Source organism: Taudactylus pleione, unplaced genomic scaffold (genome assembly GCF_031769625.1).
Source record: "Taudactylus pleione unplaced genomic scaffold, aTauple2 ptg000026l, whole genome shotgun sequence".
Classification (NCBI taxonomy): domain Eukaryota; kingdom Metazoa; phylum Chordata; class Amphibia; order Anura; family Myobatrachidae; genus Taudactylus; species Taudactylus pleione.
In genome coordinates, this window is record NW_028284428.1 from 13,526,675 (window position 1) to 13,549,485 (window position 22,811).

Below are 22,811 nucleotides of genomic sequence, written 5' to 3' on the forward strand. Positions count from 1 at the left end.
TGGAGTCAGTACTAGCTTGGCTCCAGGACCTCCCACTGACTGCTGCCGGGCTCACGGGGACAAGGTAAGCCGCGTGCAGCGCTGCTTCCGCTGCTCGCGGGGAAAATGCAGTCTATTGCCGCTGGTCTCTGGGGACAGACCGGCGGCTCTAGTAGCGGCGGGCTCCCCCTTCACAGGAATACCCCGCGTGACCGCTGGACCACCAGGGTGTAAGGACCGGAAGGGAACCGGCATCCCTGGGGTTAAACACTAGCCAGGGGAGGCAGCCTTCCCTGGTTTAGCGGCTCCTCTCCTCAGCTCAGCGCGCCTTCTCTCGTGTGTGCTGGCGTCGCTGAGCTGCTCCTACTGTGGCCACTCCTCCTCTGAGCTCTCCGGCGGCCATCTTCTATTGGCATCAACGCAGAAGATCTCCCAGGCGGTGCTTACCCGGTCCCTCTGCGTACCTCTCCCCTGTGAGGACAGTGTACACAGCGCTATAGCCCTCCCAGACACTGAATCTGGGAGGTTGCAGTGAGTATATATAACATATTCTCTGCATTGTATGTTACTATTGGTGGGTACACACTAAACGATATGCTCCCTGAGCGATATCGTGTAGTGTTGTCCTTGGCAGGCTGTGCTCAATGTCGTTCATGACATTGAGCACAGCCGCTGAACGATATCATTAACGATATCGTTCAGCGCCGGGCTCTCTCCCGCATTCCCTGACATGCAGCAACCTGACGAGATCATCAGGTTGGCCTGCATGTCAGCCCGATGAACGATGATGACGAACGACCCGCGGGAACGCGCGTCTTCGTCATCGTTCATCTTTCTGGGCTTAAAAATGGACGATAAAGTGGACGACTGAACGATAACGATATCGTTATCGTTCAGTCCACTTTATCGCCCAGTGTGTTCGCACCATATTGCTAGTGCTGCCTGTCTGTGCTTTTTCTACTTACTGTCAGCTTATACCTGTCCCTTTTCTCCTACGGCCCGATAGGTGTGTGGGGGAAGGGCTTTTCTGTGGACCTCACATAAGGACCCATGGATGCCTGGGTTCGAGAAGTAGTCTCTCAGGGGTACGCCCTGTCCTTTCAGTTCAGGCCGCCGAACCAGTTGTTTTGTACGAGTCCTTCTCTGGACAAGACCAAAGCTTCCCAGATTCAGGTAGCTATAGAATCCTTGCTACAAGCAGGGGTCATTGTTCCCAATCCGCAGTCTCAACACGGGACGGGGTACTCTTCTACTCTGTTTCTGGTACAGAAGCCCAATGGTTCTCATCGCCCTAGCCTGAATTTGAAGTCTCTGAACAAATACCTCAGGGTTCCCAAATTCAGGATGGAAACATTCCATTCCATCATTCTGGCAATGGAACCCTGGGATTACATGGTCTCCCTGGATATATAGGAGGCCTATCTCCACGTGCCCATAGCACCTGCACACCAGCGGTATCTGAGGTTTGCTATCCTGCAACATCACTACCAGATTTGGGCGTTGCCTTTTGGCCTATCCACGGCTCAGAGGGTGTTCACCAAGGTGATGGCTATTATGGCCGCCCGCCTTCAGGGCCAGGGTATACGGCTGCTGCCGTATCTGGACGTTCTTCTGCTGGCGAGCTCCCCGGAGGTACTTCTTCGACATCTCCACCTGACCATTGCTTGTCTTCAGGCACACGGGTGGTTGATAAATTGGAAGAAGTCATCTCTGATCCCATCACAACGCATGGTTCATTTGGGAGCCCTTCTGGATTCTCATCAGCAAAGGATTTTCCTGGCTCCGGAAAAGGTGTCCTCCCTACAACTGCGGATACACAGTTGCCTGAGCAGTGCCAGGGTGTCGGTCCACTCGGCCATGAGAGTCCTAGGGTCCATGGTGTCGGCATTCGACATGGTGGATTTTGCCCAGCTCCATTCCAGGCCCCTGCAGAGGCAGATTCTATCGGAATGGAACGGGTTACCTCACCGGATCCGATCCCAGACGCTGGTCTTGTCTTCGGAAGTGCGCCAGTCTCTAGCTTGGTGGCTTCAGCCAGCTCATCTCATCGAGGGTCGCCCCTTTTGGATCCCGGACTGAGTTCTGCTCACAACAGATGCCAGTCTCTGGAATTGGGGGGCAGTGACCGGCTTGTTGTCCCTTCAGGGCCGTTGGTCTGCGCAGGAAGCAGTTCTTCCCATAAACTTGCTGGAGCTGCGGGCTGTGTACAGGGCTCTGCTGTTGTCAGGCACCGCTCTTCACGGAAGAGCAGTTCAAGTGCAATCCGAGAACGCCACCACGGTGGCGTACATCAATCACCAGGGAGGAACTCGCAGTCGAGCTGCAATGTCGGAGGTGTCTCAGATCCTGGCTTGGGCGGAGTGCCACCTTCCAGCAATCTCGGCAGTCTTCATCCCGGGAGTCCTCAATTGGGAGGCAGACTTCCTCAGCCGTCACGACGTGCATCCCGGGGAATGGTCGCTTCACCCAGAGGTGTTTCAACTTCTCGTGGACAAATGGGGACTGCCGGAGTTGGACCTGACGGCCTCCCGTCACAATTACAAGTTACCCGTGTACGGCTCAAGGACAAGGGACGCAGGTGCAAGCCTGGTAGACGCGCTGTCGGTGAAATGGACATTTCCCCTAGCGTACCTGTTCCCTCCAATCTCCCTGCTACTTCGGGTACTAAGAAAAATCAAACAGGACGGGGGCACGTTTCTGCTGGTGGCTCCAGCGTGGCCCAGACGTCCTTGGTACTCCGATCTCAGGAGCTTGTCCGTAGATGCTGCCTTCCTTCTGCCTCAGCGTCGGGACTTGCTGTCTCAGGGGCCTTGCCTTTACCCAGATCTGGGTCGGCTATCTTTGACGGCGTGGCTCTTGAGACAGCCGTCTTAAGGTCCCGGGGCTTTTCAAGCTCTGTCATCAGTACCATGCTGAGGGCGCGTAAACCTGCCTCTGCACGGATTTACCACAGAGTGTAGCACACTTACTTTCAGTGGTGTGAGTCTAGAAACTTTGATCCTCAGGTGTTCATGGTTTCTAGGATTTTGGCATTTCTGCAGTCAGGTCTTGTCCTGGGCTTACGTCTTGCTTCCCTGAAGGTTCATGTATCGGCTCTGTCTGTGTGGTTCCAACGTAGAATCGCTACACTGCCTGACGTTCACACCTTTTTCCAGGGTGTTCTTAGAATCCAGCCTCCCTTTTGTGGCTCCGTGGGACTTGGCGGTGGTTCTTCGGATCCTGCAGGGACCTCCTTTTGAACCTCTTGAGTCGGTTGATCTCTGTGTTTCTCCTGGCAATTGCTTCGGCCAGGAGGGTATCCGAGTTGGGGGCACTTTCGTGTAGTCCCCCCTTCTTAATTTTTCACCAGGACAGAGCAGTGCTTCGCACTCGTCCTGCGTATTTGCCTAAAGTTGTCTCTAAGTTCCACATCAATCAGGAACTGGTGGTGCCGGCTTTTCAGTCCCCTGATCTTACAGCTGACAAGGCTTCGTTGGACGTTGTCCGTGGTCTCAGAATTTATGTTGATTGGACTGCTTCTAATTAGAAGGTCCGGTTCTTTGTTTGTCCTCTTTGGTTTTCATAAGAGGGGTTGGCCTGCCAACATACAAACTTTAGCCCGTTGGCTTTGTTCTGTTATTAGGGAGGCTTATATACAGGAACGTTTACCATTCCACTCGGTCTGTGGGTCCTTCTTGGGCTGCTAAACGTGGTGCCTCCGCTGTTCAGCTGTGCAAGGCAGCCACTTGGTCTTCCATTCAGACGTTTTTGAGGTTTTATGCGTTTGACACCTTTGCATCTCAGGATGCATCCTTCGGGCGCAGGATTCTCCTTTCTGCACAGGAGCGTCCCCGCCCTTAGTTGAACTGCTTTGGGACATCCCCATGATCAACCCTGTGGACCCCCTATGGACCCTGAAGTAGAAAACAAGAGATATGGTAAGAACTTACCTTTATCTGTTTCTACGAAGTCCATAGGGTCCACAGGGCGCCCGCCCTGACGCACCTGGCTTCAAATGGGCTGTGTTGCTGGTCACCGGTTTTCCGTCTCCCATTTCTGTGAGTATGGTTTTTTGTGTGTTCCAGTCTTCCTTCTCTCTGTTTAGTCTCCTCCTCCGGCCTTTTCTGCTTACCAACTGAGGTGCCTGAGGCTCAGGGGCGGGGTATAGAGGAGGACGGACCCAAGTGCATCCTTGGAGCAGCTAAAGCTTTAACTGCGTGGTGCCCGAGGATCCAGATCCAGCTATACCCCAAGGTCAACCCTATGGACTTCGCAGAAACCGAGATGATAAAGGTAAGTTCTTACCATATATCTTGTTATTTCCAGGACCGGATTACAGCCCAGTGCTGGTTGCGCAATGTACCGGGGACCCCTACGTCGTTTGTTCCCCGTATTTTGGCAACCAGGGCTGGTACTGACTAGCCCGGTGCTGGTTGTGCTTAAGTACAGGGGACCCCTACGTCATTTGTCCCCCTGTATTTAAGCATAACCATGGCTGGCCGTTAAAAGCCCAGTGCCTTTTTTTTTTTTATTTCACACATTCAATTTTTAACATAGATGGATCTCACTGCTGTGTTCGTGCATCTGTGACTTATTGATTTTATTTTCTCAGGTGCATGCGCACCTTCTGTCGCCCACTGATGCCCCCTTTGCACTGCACCGCTGCCACTGCTCTGTACCACTGCTGTTGCCACTATCCCGCATGCCTACAGCCTGCCCCTGCAGCCGTCTCGCATTCTATAACTCCCAAACTACCTCCTGTGTGCTGGCCCCTCTTCCACCTGCGCTAGTGTACCATTTTGTTGCCCCTCTCCACTACAAGTGGCCCGGTTTGCACTTCCTATTCCTGATAGTTAATATATTTAAAAAAAAATCTATGAAATTCCATAGACAAAAAACTTTACGGTTTCACATGTTCCATTAAGGTTTCTTGACCATGATCTGAAATTTCACAAAACCTTCTGAATTTGTGCCACTCAAACTGAAAAAAGCAATTCAGTTCCGATCATTGTCTCATTACAATCATTAAGGCTGACGCCTTAATGGACGTATTCCTTGCGCAATACAGATATGGTATGCCATAACACCCTGTTAACTGCAGATTCAGCACTCTGAGTGAGATTTCTGTCACTCACAAAATGGTGGAGCTGCTAATTCACAGAATTGTGTGCTCATTGGAATGCACACATGCAGTCTATGCAACTGAGGTCTGAGCAGACGATAGAGCTGCATAGATGGGATAAGAGTGGAGTGGATGGGGAAGAGACAGATCGGTGTGCATGGGGACATATAAGCGTGGACAGGGGGGGGAAGCTTAAGCAGCACTGATGGGAAGGAGCCAAAGTGATGCAGATGGGTGAAAACAGTGGTGCGGATGCAGGGGAAAGGCACGGTTTGGGAGAAAAGAGACGTGGTTAGGGGTACACAGTGGCATGGATGGGGAAAGACTGCAGCGCAGATGGGTAAAGACAGATTGGTACGGACAGAAAAAGGGGGGGTTTGGACACGCTGGTAATATTTAAATTTCATTTACATTTTTTTTATGGATAAATAAATGTTAGTAAAAAATGAATGAAAATGATAACATGTAAATAGGACCGGCAGTTGCTGAGTAAACAGTGGGCTAAATATGATACATTGAAACACAAGGATGTTTATAGCTCTTTCATTGAAAAATATGTTGTGTTAGGAAAATGGTAAGTGAGTTGCGGCGGTCCCGTATCTTTTACACTGAGAGCGGAGCAGCGGTCTGGTTACTCACCCTGTCTCACCCTACTGACGGTGCAAAACAAGGTCTGTTAGCAGCTGTTCGGTGTGGGTTATGATTGGCTACGTGCTCTGCGCTGTGGCCGTCCTGCTGGAGTTTCTCCCGGCTATGTTCCTTTCCTGGTTCTGTGTAGAAAACCAAAGTCCGGGGTTCCTGCTGCCGTTTACGCTCCTGCTGTCTGTCTGTGTTGTCAATATGGATCTTCTAACACCAATGCGTTTCGTCACTGAATGACTTTTTCAAGGTGTCTGTCAACAGGAATCTAGCCTTCTTAAATCCCCCCTGGGATGCTCTCATTGGTTCTTTCTTTAGAACTTGTAAATTAGTGGCTGGATTCTCTTTTTTTTTTTTTTCTTGTGCGCCCTTACTGATGTGTTTAAATGTGTTAAAAATGAATAAATACAAATAAATCTTTATTAGTTGAAAAATGTGAATAAATGAAATAATTAAAAATATATAATATATATATATAATAAAAGAGCTACATGTGTTCCTTCGTCAATGGCACTAATTAAGCGCATCAGTGTTACTAAGGTAATTGCCAGGTCTTAAAGATGGAATTAAAAATTATTATTTTAAAATTAAGTGTAAAATTTAAATGTAAAAATCTAAAATGTTTGTATTATGCAAATCAAATCCTCAGAAAAGCTCCTAAATCAAAGTCAATATTCAAACCTCTAGGTTGGAGGGTACCCATTTTGTAAATCCATTCTGTTTCAGATTTAGAGATTTTCTCCACATACTGTCGTCCTCTCCAATTTTTCTCAACTTTCTTTATTGCTGTAAATTTAAACCCTCTTGGGTTCTTTTGATGGTGTAATAAAAAGTGGTTTGACACACTGTGTGCTGTAAAGCCTTTTTTAATATTATTTGTGTTCTCCGACCCTCGTTATTAGCTTCCTAATGGTGCGGCCGATGTACTGGAGGCCGCAAGGACATTCCAGTAGATAAACCACACCTTCTGTGTTACAATTTAGATTGTTTGATCTCGAATTCCACATTCTTGGTATTGGAGCAGAATTTTTTTATTGGTTTGGTGCTAATGGTTCCAGTGTCCTTGCACGGTTTGCAATTTAGACAGAAATGAAATCCTTTTTGTATAGTGGTAGATGGTGCTTTGTCTGGTGGGATGCAGCTAGCAGTCAGCATATTTTGGAGTGTCTGTGCTCTTTTGTATACAATTTTTGGTTTATTTTGAATCAGATCCTTTATTTCTGGGTCGAATTGAAGTAGATGCCAATGTCTTCTAAGACTCTGTTCCAAGCCTTTTGTATAGCTATTATATTGTGTGATGAACACCAAATTTGCAGGGTTTTCTTTTTTCTTGTTGTATTGTAATAAATCCTCTCTGTTAATTTTCTCAATTTTCTTTAAGCTGTTCTTTATTAATTGTTCTGAGTACTCTCTTTCTAAGAATCTTTGCTTCAAGAGTTCTGTTTGAAGTTTGTATTCTTCATTCTTTGTGCAATTTCTTTTAAGACGTTGGAATTGTCCCCCTGTGATATTACCAATCCATTTGGGGTGATGGTTACTTGACGATAGTAGGTAGTTGTTGCAATCTACTTTTTTAAAAAAGGTTTGTGTGTGTAAGCTGTTATTTTCTACATAAATCTCTAAGTCCAGAAATTGTATTAGTTTCTTGCTGTAATTGTGGGTGAATTCTAGATTCAGATCGTTGTTGTTCAAGTACGTCAGGAATTTTATTAGTGTTTTCATCTCCTTCCCAGATGAAGATGATATCATCTATGAATCTCTTCCAATGTCTTAGATGATCCTTATATGGGTTGTGCCATATTTTATCGTCCTCCCACTTGGCGACAAAGAGATTCGCATAGCTTGGTGCGAAGCGACTGCCCATCGCGGTCCCCGTCACTTGTTTAAAAAATTGGTTCTGATGCCAAAAATAATTATGGTTTAGCAGGAATTCTATGCTGCTCATTATAAAGTTTATTTGTGAATTCGGAAGGTCCGACCTCTGGTTCAAATAATGGTACGTGTGGGCACATCCATCTGCATGTCGTATGCATGTGTATAGTGATTTCACGTCACAGGTCACTAAAAAGAAAGAGTCTTTCCATATGATGTTTTTAAGGTCTTGCAATACCGCCGTGGTTTCTTTGATATAACTCCTTTGTCTGGTTACCAATAGTTGCAAAAAAGTATCCACATAACCTGAAAGATTTGATGACCGGGATTGTATCCCGGATACTATTGGTCTTCCCGGCGGATTGCAGGAATCCTTGTGTAGCTTGGGTAGTTGATAAAAAAAACTGGTATTCTAGGTGCAGTATTATTTAAATATTCACATTCTTTTTTTGTTCAGAATGCCTAAATTCAGACCTTCTTCCAAATGTTCATCTAATTCTCTTTTGTATGCCTCTGTTGGATCTTGTTCCAATTTTTCATAAGTGGAGTAGTCAGACAAAAGTCTTTCTGTTTCTGCTATGTACTTATGTTTATCCATAATGACAAGTCCTCTACCTTTGTCTGCTCCCTTAATGATTGTCTTTATTTTTTCTGAGAGTTTCTAGGGCTTTCTTTTCTCCTTTATTCAAGTTCATTTTGATTTTGGGTTTGGTGGGTATATTCTCAATGTCTGCTTCCACAAGTTTTTGAAAAGTTTCTAATATGGGTCCCTTCATATGGCTTGGAAAAAAGTTGCTTTGTGGTTTAAGCTGGGTGTGTTGAATTTGTTGGACTGTGTGTTCTTCATTGTTGTTTTCCCTAAAATTTCTAACAATTGGGTTCCTTTGAAAATATTTTTTCAAACAAAGTTTCCTCATGAATTTCTTTAGATCTATGTGTATTTCAAACTTGTTAGGTGTAGATTGAGGTGCGAATTTAAGTCCTTTTTTGAGGAGGTTGAGTTGGTCATTTGTAAGTTCCATCGAGCTAAGGTTAAATATGCCATGTGTTTCGTTGTTAGCTTTTGATGATATATTAGGGTATGTTACATCTGGCTTGATTCTCCCTTGTGACAATCCCCTTCCTCCTCTCCTTCCTCTTCGATTACGTTTCTTCGCAATTTCTTCCACTGTGGGGTGATTCCTGGATCGTCTATACTCTCCAGGAATTCTAAAAAATCTTCCGTTAAGGATAGTCTGGATCTCTTCTTCATACTAGTGTTCTCTGGCTTGATGTTTCTTGGGTCAAGGTTCTCGATTTGTTGTGTTAATTGATAGGCTTCTTTTTCATTATATTTAATAGCTTCCTTTTTTCCTATCTCAAAGGCTGTCCTTGATCGATTGATCTGTAAACTTTCTTTTGCTTGATGGGATTTATTGTAGCTGAAATTCTTTTGATTAAATGGTAAATAAATTCTATTCCTCTGTGGGTGTACCGGTGTTTTTAGTAAATGTTTCTTCAGTGTTTTGCGTGTTTGCTGCTTGAAATGTTAATTTCTTATTGGATGATTCTGTTCCGTATCTGTTTTAGAAGTTTTTGTACAGATTGTAGGGTCATAAACTTTTTTTGTCTTCTAAGTACCTCCAAAACTTTCTCCTTTTCCTTTCTTTGATTTCTCCCTCCAGTTCATAGATTTTGTTGTTAGTAAATTGTATAAATTTTTTGTAATCCTCCATATTTTTAACTGGTGCAAATTCAAGTTCATATTTCTTTATTTTTTCATGAATTTCTTGTAAGGATTTACTCCTGTCTCTAATTATTAATTCTATAAGCTCCATAGATACTTTCTCCAGGGCCTTGTTCCAGTTACTGTAAAATTGTGTATTGTGTGGTATAAAGGTGGGGTTCTTATGTATTTGTAAACCTCTTGGTATTAAATCACATTCCAGATATCTTTTCAATGTGGTGATCTCCCACCACTGTTTGGCTTCTGCTGTGCATAATTTTTCAAACTCCAAAAAACGGGCACAGAAACCTTTTTCTTTGTTTGGTAAATCTTTAGCCTCTAAATTTATGCTAAACATTTTTCTAACACAACATATTTTTCAATGAAAGAGCTATAAACATCCTTGTGTTTCAATGTATCATATTTAGCCCACTGTTTACTCAGCAATTACCGGTCCTATTTACATCTTATGTACATGTTATTTTCATTTTTGTTCATTTTTTACTAACATTTATCTATCCATATTTACATTTCATTTATATTTTTTTTTATTACCAGCGCGTCCAAACCCCCCCTTTTTCTATTAACAGAGTGGTAATCAGTTATCTGATTACACTCAATGGGACAGCTGCTAACTTACCTATTAAGCACGCATGATTTATCTGTAACAAGACTGGAACGGATGACAGAATACAGACTAGCACAATTGGAGAACACACATCAGTAGAGATTGGGAAAGACAGTGGTGCGGATAAGGGGGAAGACAGTTTGCCACGGTTGGGGGGAGCAGAGTGCTGCAGATAGAGGAAGAAAGAGTGGCACAGATGAGGGGAAGACAAAGTGGTGTGACTAGGGGGAAAGTGGTGGTGCAGATGGAAGAAAACAGAGTAGCGCGGATGCAGGAAGACAGGGCGGCGTGGATGGCAAAAGATAGATTTGGGCGGATGAGAGTATAAAGAACTAGCACAGTTAGGAGACCACACAGCTGTAGATATTGGGGAAGTTATACCAGCATAGAGGCAAAATAGTGTACATGCATAGACAGAGTATAATAGCTTTAGAAATTAAGTAGCTGAATGTGTATTCTAAATGAGATGGAAGTATGGAGTGACAAGGATGTTGGAATCCAGTGGGATTGTTGTGGTAAACAAATGGGAAGATTGTGGGCACTGAGTGGGATGTGGGAGCCACATAACTGTTCAGACCTCAGTTGCGTAGACTGCATCTGTGTATTCCAATGAGCACACAATTCTGTGAATTAGCAGCTCCACCATTTTGTGAGTGACAGAAATCTCATTCTGTGAGTGCTGAATCGGCAGTTAACCACAGGGTGTGATGACATACCATATCTGTTTTGCGCAAGGAACACGTCCATTAAAGCGTCAGCCTTAATGATCGTAATTTCATTGCTTTTTTTAGTTTGAGTTGCACAAATTCAGAAGGTTTTGTGAAATTTCAGATCATGTCTAAGAAGCATTAATGGGACATGTGAAACTGTAAGGTTTTTGGTCTATGGAATATATAATATAATATGTTGCAGAGGTGCGGCACTCAAAGCATTGATACAAGAATACTGCATCAATAAGAACTGAAAAGTTGATGTACTAAGCCTGCCTTTGCAGTATCCTTGTATTAATGCATTAAGTGCTGTTCCTCTGCAACTTAAATCTTCTGATTTGTGAGGGGACCGGCAGCAGCTAAATCGTGGTTACCGTGAGTGCCAAACCCTGCAACATTTTGAATAAATTTTCTCTTTTTCATGTCTTTATACTTTTTGGTTATTTGTATTTTTTCACCTATTTTCTATGTGAGACATACCATATTTGATTTGTGTTATCATATACAGCTGCCGGTAATAATATATATATTTTTAATCGAATAGTTTTTCAATAAAAGTTATGTATTAATTTATCAATATTTTCTAAAATAAGAGTGCTCACCAAACAGAGTTTTTCCTTCTTTTTCTTGTTTTGTACTTGTTGACTTACTACATGATTTCGTTCAAGTGGTTCTCCTTAGTAAATATTATTGTGACAAGTCAAACAAATGCAATGTAGGTGAACAACAGGCGATGCGCTGTTAGGGCTTTGTGTGAAGTAGGCAATGTGTCAATGTCGATCACCCGTACATCATGCATTTTATCTCCCACCCCTCCGCATGTACAGGCAATGTGCGCACTGCACATTGTCCATAGCACGTGATGGAACATCAATGTAATTGAATTCACCCTTCCATCTCTGTTGTTGTTGGTAGATATTTGGTTTAAGACCCGATTAAACATCTAAGCTTGCATGTTAGTATTTTCTATTTCAGGGTCCATAGGGGGTCCACAGGGTTGACCTTGGGGTATAGGTTGGGAACCAAATCCGGGCACCACGCAGTTAAAGCTTTTAGCTCCCAGGATGCACTTGGGTCCACTCTCCCTATAACCCCGCCCCCCAGCCAGAGGCACCTCAGTTTAAGTTGGTGCCCGGCCGGAGTTGGGTCACCGTTACTGCAGGGGGGCTGCTTAGCAGCCCCTAAGCTTAAAAGAGTTTTGTTTTATTATTTTTTACTACTCTTCAGAGCGGCAGCATCAGACTGTCCAATGGACGTCTGAGCTGCCGCTCCTACACCCCGCCGGCGCTGCGACGCCAGTACAGATCTGGGGATCGCAGCGGGACCCCAGAGTCTGTACTAGCCGGGCTCTGGAGGAATCCCTGGGCTGCTGCCGGATCGACGGGGACAGGTAAGTCGCGTGGTCACCGCTTGCGGTGATCCACGTGTGAATATGCAGCCTTATGCCTCCGGTCTCTGGGGACAGACCGGAGGCGCTAGCGGTGGCGGCGGGCTCCCCCTCCATGGAGGCATACCCCGCGTGTCCACAGCCCACCAGGGATTATAGCGGCAGCGGGAGCCGGCATCCCGGGGGGTCAATTGCTAGCCAGGGGAGGAAGCCTTCCCTGTCTAGCGGCTCCTCCCCTCAGCTCAGCGCGCCTTTCAATAATACAGTCTGGCGTCGCTGAGCTGCTTCCTCCGCGGGCCACGCTTCTTCTGAGGTCTCCAGTGGCCATTTTCTCTCTGTGGTGCTGCAGAACTCTTAGGATGTCAGTGAGCCCAGTCCCCCTGCGTACCTGGCCATTTTGGGTGAGTGTACACAGCGCTATAGCCTTCCCAGACACTGAATCTGGGCAGTTGAATGTAGCGACATTGTGCAGTATATTATATGTCATGCTTATGTATGTATATATATTTTTCTGCATTGTATGTGACTTATGCTAGTGCTGACTGTCTGCTTTTTCTCTCACCTGTCAGTGTATATCTATCCCTTTTCTTTATCTGCCCTAATACAGGTGTACCTGGGGTGGTTCTGAGACCTCACATATATATATTTGTTAATATCTGTGAGGTTTGTCACATACTGTTGCGTGCTGCACGTTGCCATATTTTAGATGGAACTGTGAGTTGCATACGCTGATAATGGGTCCCTGCAGCTAATCTTAGCGTCAGTCAGGACCGGTATGGCGCTGCTTAATATTTCCATCAAGATAGTCAGATATATCTGACCAGGAGATTGCACACGATACTGCACCCATTATTGCTATCCTGCAAGTCATAGCCTGCAGGAATTAGTGCGGAGGATTTTAACTCAGAAAGGTTTATGTATGCGGCACCATCTGGTGCGGGGCCCCTTGCACGACCCCCTTAAAGGGCGTTGTTTCTCAGGATCCTCTCCTTTGAGGATCGCCGGGCGGGCCCCATTGTCGTCCCTCGCTTGGAGTTACTTCACCATACTGCCCTTTTGAACTCTGGGTATCTCGCAATTTCTTGCAATTTACCCCTGTGCAACAGACTGTCGCTCCCCGCCGGGGTTTTTCACAGTACATGAATTACCTCCGATACCACATCGGTCTGTCATTCCCCTTGCAGCGATTACCACAACGGCCACCCTGGTGGATGTCGTTTTATACGAAATACTAATTGGCGTGATATACGCCCTGTGGTTACTGACCAGTGGCTCTGCCGTGAACTGGATGGTATATTCGGCTCTTTCCCTCTCACATGGGGGGAGCCGATCTCAAGTATTATTATCCCTGCTTTGGGGCTGGTAGCCAGGCTCATTCTGGATATAGAGAATGTCGATCCTGCACCTGTATCATACATCTCCCGTTTTCTGCCCAAGGGTGGATCTCATAGTGGGAGTCTGGCTGTCCCCAGATACGAGGAGTCACAAAGGCCTCCTGTTTCCCATTCCCTGAGGGTCCTCACAAGTAATGGAAATCCCCTTCTGGGATGGATTTGTATGTTAATCATCGGGTTACAGGCATTAATACGCCTCCCATCCCGGCCTGGACGAATTTTACGGATCCGTAGGTGGTAACTTTGCCTGAAATCAATGTACTCGTTTTCAGGGCCTGTTGCCCGTCCTACCATGGCCATCGCATGGTGATGCTTTTGTGACGTTTTTCCCCTCCAACACGTCTGAGGTTCAAATATCTTTTTGCCGCTCACAAAATATGCAGTGGTCATATGTGGGATTACCTCATGGGATGCCGGTCTTCTAACTTTCAGGGTTTCGGCGGCGTCTGTATCCGCCGCAATACCCTATGGCTGCGTTATGGGAAAGCAGAGGTGCACACTCCTTCCATGGGGAAGTTCTTGTTTGGTCCTGACCTTGACAAGATCGTTGCATCATTGGCAGTATCACTAATGGGGAGATACCGTCTTTAGCTACTCCCACTACATTCGGACTAACTCTGTTAAGTCTTTTTGTCCTCAGGGTCAGCCTAAAGGCCTGTTTTTTCCTAGGCTGTCGGCCTCCATGGGGGCCACCATATCCAGTACCGAGCAGTCCTGGACTTCCGGACGACCCTGTTTCTACACCTGAGGATATACCCTCAGCCTGACGGGACAGGTCTACATCTGGGGAATTTCCAGAGTGAGGTACTGATTCTCAATGGCCTCTCATTGCTCATGCAGCCTCCTCACAGGCATTGTTACACGGCCCTTCTTCAGAACTGATCAGGGCCTTACAATCCCAGAAAGCTATACAGTCTTTGTGGTAAGCAGAGCTATTTCGGCCAACCTCACTATCTCAGTGAGGGACTGGTTGTTCTACTTTCTTTTTGGGGCGGTGACCGACTGGTCCTCCTTTGCCTATACTCTGTCTCAAATCCCTGAATCAGATTCAAACGGTGCCTTGACTCAGGTGGAATCGTCCATGCTCCATCATCCGATGTTTGGAACCTGGGGATTTTATGGTATATCCGAGTATTTAGGATACGTACCTACGGGTACATACAGAGCCCTCTCATCAGCATGGGTTCAGGTTTGCTGTGCCACAGCAACACTTGTAAGTTTCGGGCTCTGCCTTTTGGGGCTGTCCTCAACTCCACCGGGGTTTACCAGCTTTATGGATTTTCTGACAGTTCACCTGTTCAGTGTATCCGAATGCTCCTTTCTCTGGACGGTCTCCTGCTTTTAGCAGGATCACCAAGGTACTTTACCGCCAGGTCAGGATAACCGGGGCTTCTTCTCGGCACAGATAATTAGTCAACGGAGAAAAAGTCCTCCCTGCATCCCTCACAGGGTTTTCTTCATCTGGGAGCACTGCTGGATTCTCAGAATCTGAGAATTTTTCTGGCGTAAGACAAGATCTCCACTCTTCAACTTCGAGTGTGCGGATATCTACGCAGTCGACATATGTCATTACTCTTTGTGATGCGCGGTCTACCAGAGTGTCTACCTTTTGGTAGGGTGGAATGTGCTCAGTTCCATTCCAGGCCTTGCCATAATTGACTCCCCTCCAGATGGATCGAGTTTTTTTCCATCGGATCGCTGTTCGAACGATGATACTTTCTCCGGAGGCGAGTTGGTCTCTGTCCGGGTGGCTATGGCCATCTCGTCCAGGGTGTTCTTTGCTAAAGACAGTGTCTGGTCCGCATTCGTTTCGGGGCAGTTGGACGTCTGTCGCTTCTGCCCTGCCACTTAACTTGTTGATACTTTAAGCTGTCTTGGACTTTCACTCTGGCCTAACCCATTTGTCACGGTAAACCTGAATAGGTTCAGTCCGACAGTGTCACAACAGTGGCTTCCATCTAGGCAACACTGGTAGTTGGGTGGCAATGTTAGGAATGTCACCCATTCTGACATAGTCCAAGGGTCTTCTCCTGGCCAACTCTGCGGTGTTTATTCCCGGAGCTCTCCATTGGGAAGCGGGCTTCCTCAGCCGTCACGGCGTGCATCCCGGGGACTAGTCTCTTCTCCAAGAGAGGTTTCAACTCCTGGTGAGCAGAGGGGGCCTCCCTGAGGGGATTGATCCCCACGGCCTTCTGACTCGATCACACATTACCGGTGTTACAGTCCAGCTCTAGGAGTACTGAAGCTACCTTCAGTGACTCTTTGTCAGTGAAGTGGTCCTTCCACTTTGTGTACCTGTGTCCTCCGGTCTCCCTTCTTCCTCGAGGTCTTCGGAAGTTTAATTCGAGACGGAGGGGCTTTCCTTCTGGGGGCTCCAGGTCGTCCCAGACATCACTGGTACTAAGATTTTCGGAGTCTCCTCATCGATGCTCCGTTCCTACTGCTTCACTATCTGGACCTGTTGTCTCAGGGTCCTTGTTTTTCCCTGGATCTGAATCGCTTGTCTTTAACTGCGCCCCTACTGTGGTCCTCGGGCTTCCCTGGCTCTGTCTTCATTGAGATGTTTAGAGCAGATAGGCCAGACTTTGCTGGGATCTGCCACGGACTGTGGCATACATAATTCTTATGGTATCGTACCTGTCGATACGATCCTCCGGTGTCCAGGATTTCCAGATATTCTGGCATTCCTTCCAGCTGGCTTGGGTTTCACCCTTGGCCTGGCCTTCCTGACAGTGCGGATCTCTACACTGTCGGTATGGTTAAGATATGGAATTGCTCCGCTCTGGTATCCAGTTCATCCTTTGGAGTGTTTTCTGGATTATGTCTCCACTTGTCCTCCCTAGGGACTCCTGGGGAGTTAGTAGTGGTTCTTTGTTCCCTCCGGGGACAGTCAATGGAACCGCTGGTTGTGATAGCCATTACATGGTCTATTGTTTAAGCTCTCTCTCTCTCTCTCTCAGGGTGTTTAAATCAACCAGGAGAGTGTCTGAATTGGGAGCGTTCTCATGTGGCTCCCTCTTCTGGAGGGCATCATGTCAGGGTGTGAGTTGCTCTCGCCCTGTGTTTCTTCTTAAAGTGGTTTTTAGGTTCCATATTATTCTGGAACTTATGGTATGGCCATTCAGTTCCCAGTCCTCTCGGCTGGTGTGGCCACATGGACTGTGGTCCGGCCTCTTTGGCTTTATGTGATCCGTTCAAGTTCCTTATGGTAATCGGACTCCTTATTGGTGGTTTGCGGTTTCTGGAAACGATGGCCGGCCTATAATGAAATGTTGACTGGATGGCCTCGTATGTCTTCCTCAGGGGCCTACCCATGGGTGGGCATTTCTGTCGTTGAGGCTTGTTTTTTTCTCGGGCCGTGTAACCCTCGTGGGCGGCTCGTCGTGGCGCCTCGGCTGTTTTGCCTTACTAGGTGTCCACGTGGTCTTCTGTCCATACCTTTTTAAGGTTCTAGGCATTGGTTTCCTTTGCCTCTCAGGATGCTTCCTTTTTGGCGACGGATTCTCCTCTCAGCACAGGAGCGTCCCCACCCTTGGTTGAACTGCTTTGGGACATCCCCAAGGTCAACCCTGTGGACCCCCTATGGACCCTGAAGTAGAAAACAAGAGATATGGTAAGAACTTACCTTTGTTATCTCTGTTTCTGCGAAGTCCATAGGGTCCACAGGGCGCCCGCCCTGACGCACCTGGCTTCATATGGGCTGTGTTACTGGTCACCGGTTTCCCGTCTCCTTTTCTGTGAGTATGGTTCTAGAGTGTTCCAGTTTTCTCTCTCTTTTTCTCTCCTCCTCCGGCCTTTGGCTACTTACAATCTGAGGTGCCTCTGGCTGGGGGGCGGGGTTATAGGGAGAGTGGACCCAAGTGCATCCTGGGAGCTAAAGGCTTTAACTGCGTGGTGCCCGGATTTGGTTCCCAACCTATACCCCAAGGTCAACCCTGTGGACCCTATGGACTTCGTAGAAACTGAGATAACAAAGGTAAGTTCTTACCATATCTCTTGTTTTTCTTCTTACATACAATGAGCAATAAAAGTCTAATTCAGGGCTTCAGAATGCCTGTATTTAGTAATTTAGAGGTCAGTATGTAATCTGTCTATTTTAATGGCCTTTACAACCTATGTATTATACCTATATTTGCCGAAGAGGGAGTGTTAACTCACCTGTCTGGCGATGTACACCCTTCCACTTGTTGCTGTAGAGACCGGCACTTGCATCCATTCTAAACATGCCCCGATCATTCTCTCCCAGCGGCAACCAGGGCTTTAAAAAAAAAAAAAAAAAAAAGTTCATACATTGCCTGCTTACTTCTACGCCCTATTTTGAATATAGGAGCTCTGATAATGACTGATGCATAGTCCTCCTGTCATTCTGCTCGCTTCCCTGAATTACTACATGTAGGGAAGCGGTAACTGCAGCACTTACCTCCCCCCCCCCTACCGCCCCTTCATACATTTTCCCCACTAATTGGCAACAGAGATTGTGTAATTTCTTTAACAACCAAACAAATACATTTGCTACCGTGTTTCTCTAGTCATAACGTGTTTGCATTTGTTCTATGGCAAAACTTGTACTTTATTATTTTTTTTGTTATAAGGTGGAGGAAATGGCAAGCATTTATGAGGAGGTGGACGAGGAAGCTTACTCAAAGATTGTCAGAGAACGGCAGGATGATGACTGGATAATAGATGATGGTGAGTTTTAATTAAGTCTGGGAACTTTGACGTTTTTCACTTTTCTATTGATCTTTGTGCTGAATCCAATTGCTTCTGACTATTATAGGAGAAAATAACTGAAGTCATGCATTAAGCATATAAGGGATGAATAAGAGTAATAAGTCCTTTATCATATTGAAATGTTAAATAACACCTCTTAGGAGCATATTATTGACATGTAATATTGTTAATTCAAAATTGTATGAACTTGATTTGTGTTAAGATGCGGCAAAAGCAATATATGGGATTTTATTTCAAACTGTTCTAACTTGGAATTGTCTATTATAATGTATTATTTGAAACAACAATCCTCAGTTTTAAATTAACATGAATCCACTTCTACAGTTGCAGCAGTGCCATAACTAGGGGGGTGTGAGCGGTGCCAGTGCCTTGTGGACGGTACTGCAGGTCACCCATGCCCCTGCATCTGGCTAGCACACTGCAGCCAGAATCGCTACTACAGTGCTGCAGTGGACGCTCTCTCCAGGCAAGCAACCTGCAGCCAGAATTGCTACTACAGTGCTGCAGTGGACGCTCGCTCCAGGCAAGCAACCTGCAGCCAGAATCGCTACTACAGTGCTGCAGTGGACGCTCGCTCCAGGCAAGAAACCTGCAGCTCTACCTCCTGTAATTACCAGCACAGGATGCAGAAAAGCCCTGTTACGGCCCTGGTTGCATGGTCAGACATTTTGAAGCATTATGTGAGTAGTGAATGAAGAATGATTCGGTGAGAACAGAAGAGGTTGCTTGCCCTTTTATGCCGCAGGACTCACACTGACACTTCTACCAATAGGCAACAAATTGTAATATTGAATTGTATTTGCTTTGCAAGAAAATAGTTCTTCCCCGTGGAACTTTAGAAGTAAAATTGACATGTATGTCCATAAATTACATTCACAGGTGAAAATCCTGAGACTGTGGTGGCAAGGTGAATAGGCAGGCGTCCATGTAAAGATGTTTATCCATATTGATTTGATGGTTCTGTATTACAGAGCTTGGGGGAAAAAAAAGTTGCATGTAGCAGCCCCAGGACTCTGATTGGTGAATTGTTTACTAGGGTGGTAATGCAGCTGTAAAGTGCATGTAGACTCCTGAACATTTATATACTGTAAATCAAAACATTCGTATTTTAAAATTCATAAGAGGTTACTTTTAGCTTCACCTATGCACTCTTAAATCAGTCTGGAATAATAAATGTTAGGAGATTGACTGACTAGAAGTGGAAAGGTTTATTTTATTTACAAAGTATTCATTAGGCACCTATGGTGTAATAATCCTGTAGAGAGTATATTTGTGATGCATAAAAAAAAGTTACCTTATTAGAATGTTTGGTTGAGCGTACTTATACCTACCCATATTACACTGTGACCATAGCTTCTCGTTGTGCTTCTGGCGAATCAGGTTAGTTGTACAGGTAGGATGACCGTGCAAGGAAGGATTTTGCTGTGTTTGGGTCACAGGTAAGAGACCTTGATGGCAATAAGGTGGTGTGTTGCACCAAGGATATGCAGTTGTGAAGTTGGTGAAAGGATTGGTGTTGAAATTCACATGTAAATATGGAAAATATACAAGTAGTCAGAAATTCTTAGTGTGACAGTTATTCTTTGGGTCCTTATTGAGTTATGTCCAAAGCGTTTGGCTGATGCGCACAATGTTAACTGTGCATGAATAAGTAGAGGTTATATGACAACAATATCATGTAGCTGTGAGTCTTCCAATATATCATTCTTTTTATGATCATTTAAGCAGTTCATACGAAGGGGCTGATATCTTTTCTTTTCTAAAGTAGTAGTCTAGTAGTAGTGCTCTGTGTGTGAGGTTCTGTGACATCTGTTGTTGGGAGTCGTTTTGTTGTTGCAAAGAAAATGATGCGCAGTCCCCATCCACATTGATTTCCAGGAGGAGCGTGGGGTTATCCTGAGTATCCTTTGTGGGGAGTGCACCCTTTGTTAGGCATTGCTTTTGTGAAATCTGAGAGCAGGGATATGGCAGAAATGGACCTTCTCCTGTCCCATGTTCTTCACAATAAACTCTATTAAAAATATTCACGTTTTACAGTTTCTAGAGGTAAGTTGTGATGCCGTTTTTGAACACCTCTAATCTGTTTCGTAAACTAATCTACACCCTGTACCTGCGGTGTGGTTTCCTGTGTAGAGGGGTCTGGGAGAGAGGATATGAATTCTTACTTACCTCATACTCTGATGTAGTGTGGTCCAAGTGCAGGGAAATTGGGAATGCTTTCCATTTCTCGTGTCTTTTGAATAAGCACTTCCTTTCTGTTGCTAGGACCAGTTGTTGTGGTTACAGAAGCTAATGTTCCAAATGAGAAGTGCAGAGTATATAGCATAATTAGTTTACATTTCAATCCAATTTAAGAGGGGAGTGCCCTCTGCGCTGTCTCTTTACTGCAGGGACCAGGACTCTATAACTAAGACGGAGGTGTGCCGACGCCTCAGTGCGACCTCTGACCCAAATGCGCTACTACATGTCGTCTCTTTCCTCCATTGAGACAGGACGTTCCACCTGAGCATCTCGCTGCCCCGGAGACTGGATCTTATAGCATAAGTGCCATTGTGTCACCAACGCTGACTCTTAAAGGGCCACTGCCACCACTGAATGTATAATAGTGTGTTACCTTAAAATGTACATTACTTGCATTAACTCCCTAAGCACCTGGCTGGATCTGTTTGTACCAGTTATGTGCATATCTGCATTACAATACAATATGACTTTATGCTCATTAACAAGACAGAACAAATTGTTAAATTAAATTACAATGGATAACATCCTGGCACAATAAGTAAATAACAGATGGCAATAACATTCATAATTTCTCCTCCTTCTACACAAACTTTGATCAACGCAATATCACAATTTAGCATACGTACAGCAAATGGCAAAAAATTGTAATGCAAATGTTTTTTGTACGTGTCATCAAGGTTCGAAAACTTTGATGGTAATTTATTAAATAACCTATGATAAGGATGGCTTGGGTCAGATAAAATACCCCTAGCTCTCTTTAAAACCCTTTTACCATAGAGCTCTTGAATACTGGGCAACCGCAACCCATTTATTTTACCTGCACTCCTAACCAGACTTCATGTACACTCTCGCTTGGTTGCAGTGTAGTTGCCAAACCAAACAATAATAGAACACTCTCAATTCTGCATCTATTCAAATTTAAGAGAAAAAAAAGTGTGCCTCTAATCACACCAGCTGCCCTCAACCGTTTCAGCGGTAAAAATGTAGCAGTATTCCCTCTAAACCGCGGACAGAGTCTCTGCGCGTTTCCAAAAATGGGGCTGACCGAGGGGGCATGTTTTGGTGACACGCCCCCAATCGACACACTTAGGGGCGTGCCCAGAACTTCCAGGGGTGCTGGGCTTCCTTCGTGGTGAAAAGTTGCCATGCGCACACCACATCTATTCACCAGGCGGAGATCGGTCACCGCAACTTTCCCACCAGCTGGACACTGCGGCCCGCAGGTGGGGAAGGCGCAGGCTGTATTAGCGGGGCACCGCTAAAGGGCAGGGCGCATTTTGCCCTATTAAAATCGGTCAGGGTGTGGCGTCCTGCTAAAACAGCCTAACGGGAATACTCTATTGTGTTCAGAGACTGTTTGATTACACTAAATTTGGGTCCCCAATAACTTAAAGGACTCCACCACTTCGATGGTCACGCCATCTAACTATACTGACAACTTAGGCAAAGTACAGTGCATCCAAAAAGTATTCACAACGCTTCACTTTTTACACATTTTGTTATGTTACAGCATTATTCCAAAATGGAATATATTCATTTTTTTCCTTAAAATTCTACACACAATACCACATTATGACAACGTGTAAAAAGGTTTTTTGCAATTTTTTTTTTTTTTTTTATATTTAATAAAAAAAAACTATTAAATCATACATACATAAGTATTCACAACTTTTGCTCAATACTTTGTTGATGCAATTACAGCCTCAAGTCTTTTTGAATATGATGCCACAAGCTTGGCACATTTATCTTTGGGCAGTTTCACCCATTCCTCTCATTCCTCTTTGCAGCACCTCTCAAGCTCCATCAGGCTGGATGGGAAGCGTCGGTGCACAGCCATTTTCAGATCTCTCCAGAGATGTTCAATTCAAGTCTGGGCTCTGGCTGGGCCACTCAAGGACCTTCATAGAGTTGTCTTGAAGCCACTCCTCTGATAATCTTGGCTGTGTGCTTAGGTTGTCCTGCCGTCGCCCCAGTCTGAGGTCAAGAGTGCTCTGAAGCAGGTTTTCATCCAGGTTGTCTCTGTACATTGCTGCATTCATCTTTCCCTTTATCCTGACTAGTCTCCCAGTTCCTGCCGCTGAAAAACATGCCCACAGCAGGATGCTGCCACCACCATGCTTCACTGTAGGGATGGTATTGGCCTGGTGATGAGCGGTGCCTGGTTTCCTCCAAACAAAAACACCTGGCATTCACGCCAAAGAGTTCAATCTTTGTCTCATCAGACCAGAGAATTTTGTTTCTCATGGTCTGAGAGTCCTTCAGGTGTATTTTGGGAAACTCCAGGTGGGCTGACATGTGCTTTTTACTAACTCTAATATACAGGCCTGAATGGTGGATTTCTGCAGAGATGGTTGTCCTTCTGGAAGGTTCTCCTCTCTCCACAGAGGAATGCTGTAGCTCTGGCAGAGTGACCATCGGGTTCTT

The 22,811-nt window shown here is 45.5% G+C and overlaps 1 protein-coding gene across 1 annotated transcript in view; it reads left to right on the plus strand.

Annotated features, from left to right (window-relative positions):
* POLA1 (DNA polymerase alpha 1, catalytic subunit) overlaps positions 1-22,811 on the plus strand; it is a 477,386-nt gene that overhangs the window by 12,362 nt on the left and 442,213 nt on the right. Inside the window, exon 3 of the mRNA XM_088451643.1 lies at positions 18,008-18,104. Coding sequence (XP_088307769.1) covers positions 18,008-18,104 — 97 coding nt within the window. The remainder of the gene's footprint in view (positions 1-18,007; positions 18,105-22,811) is intronic.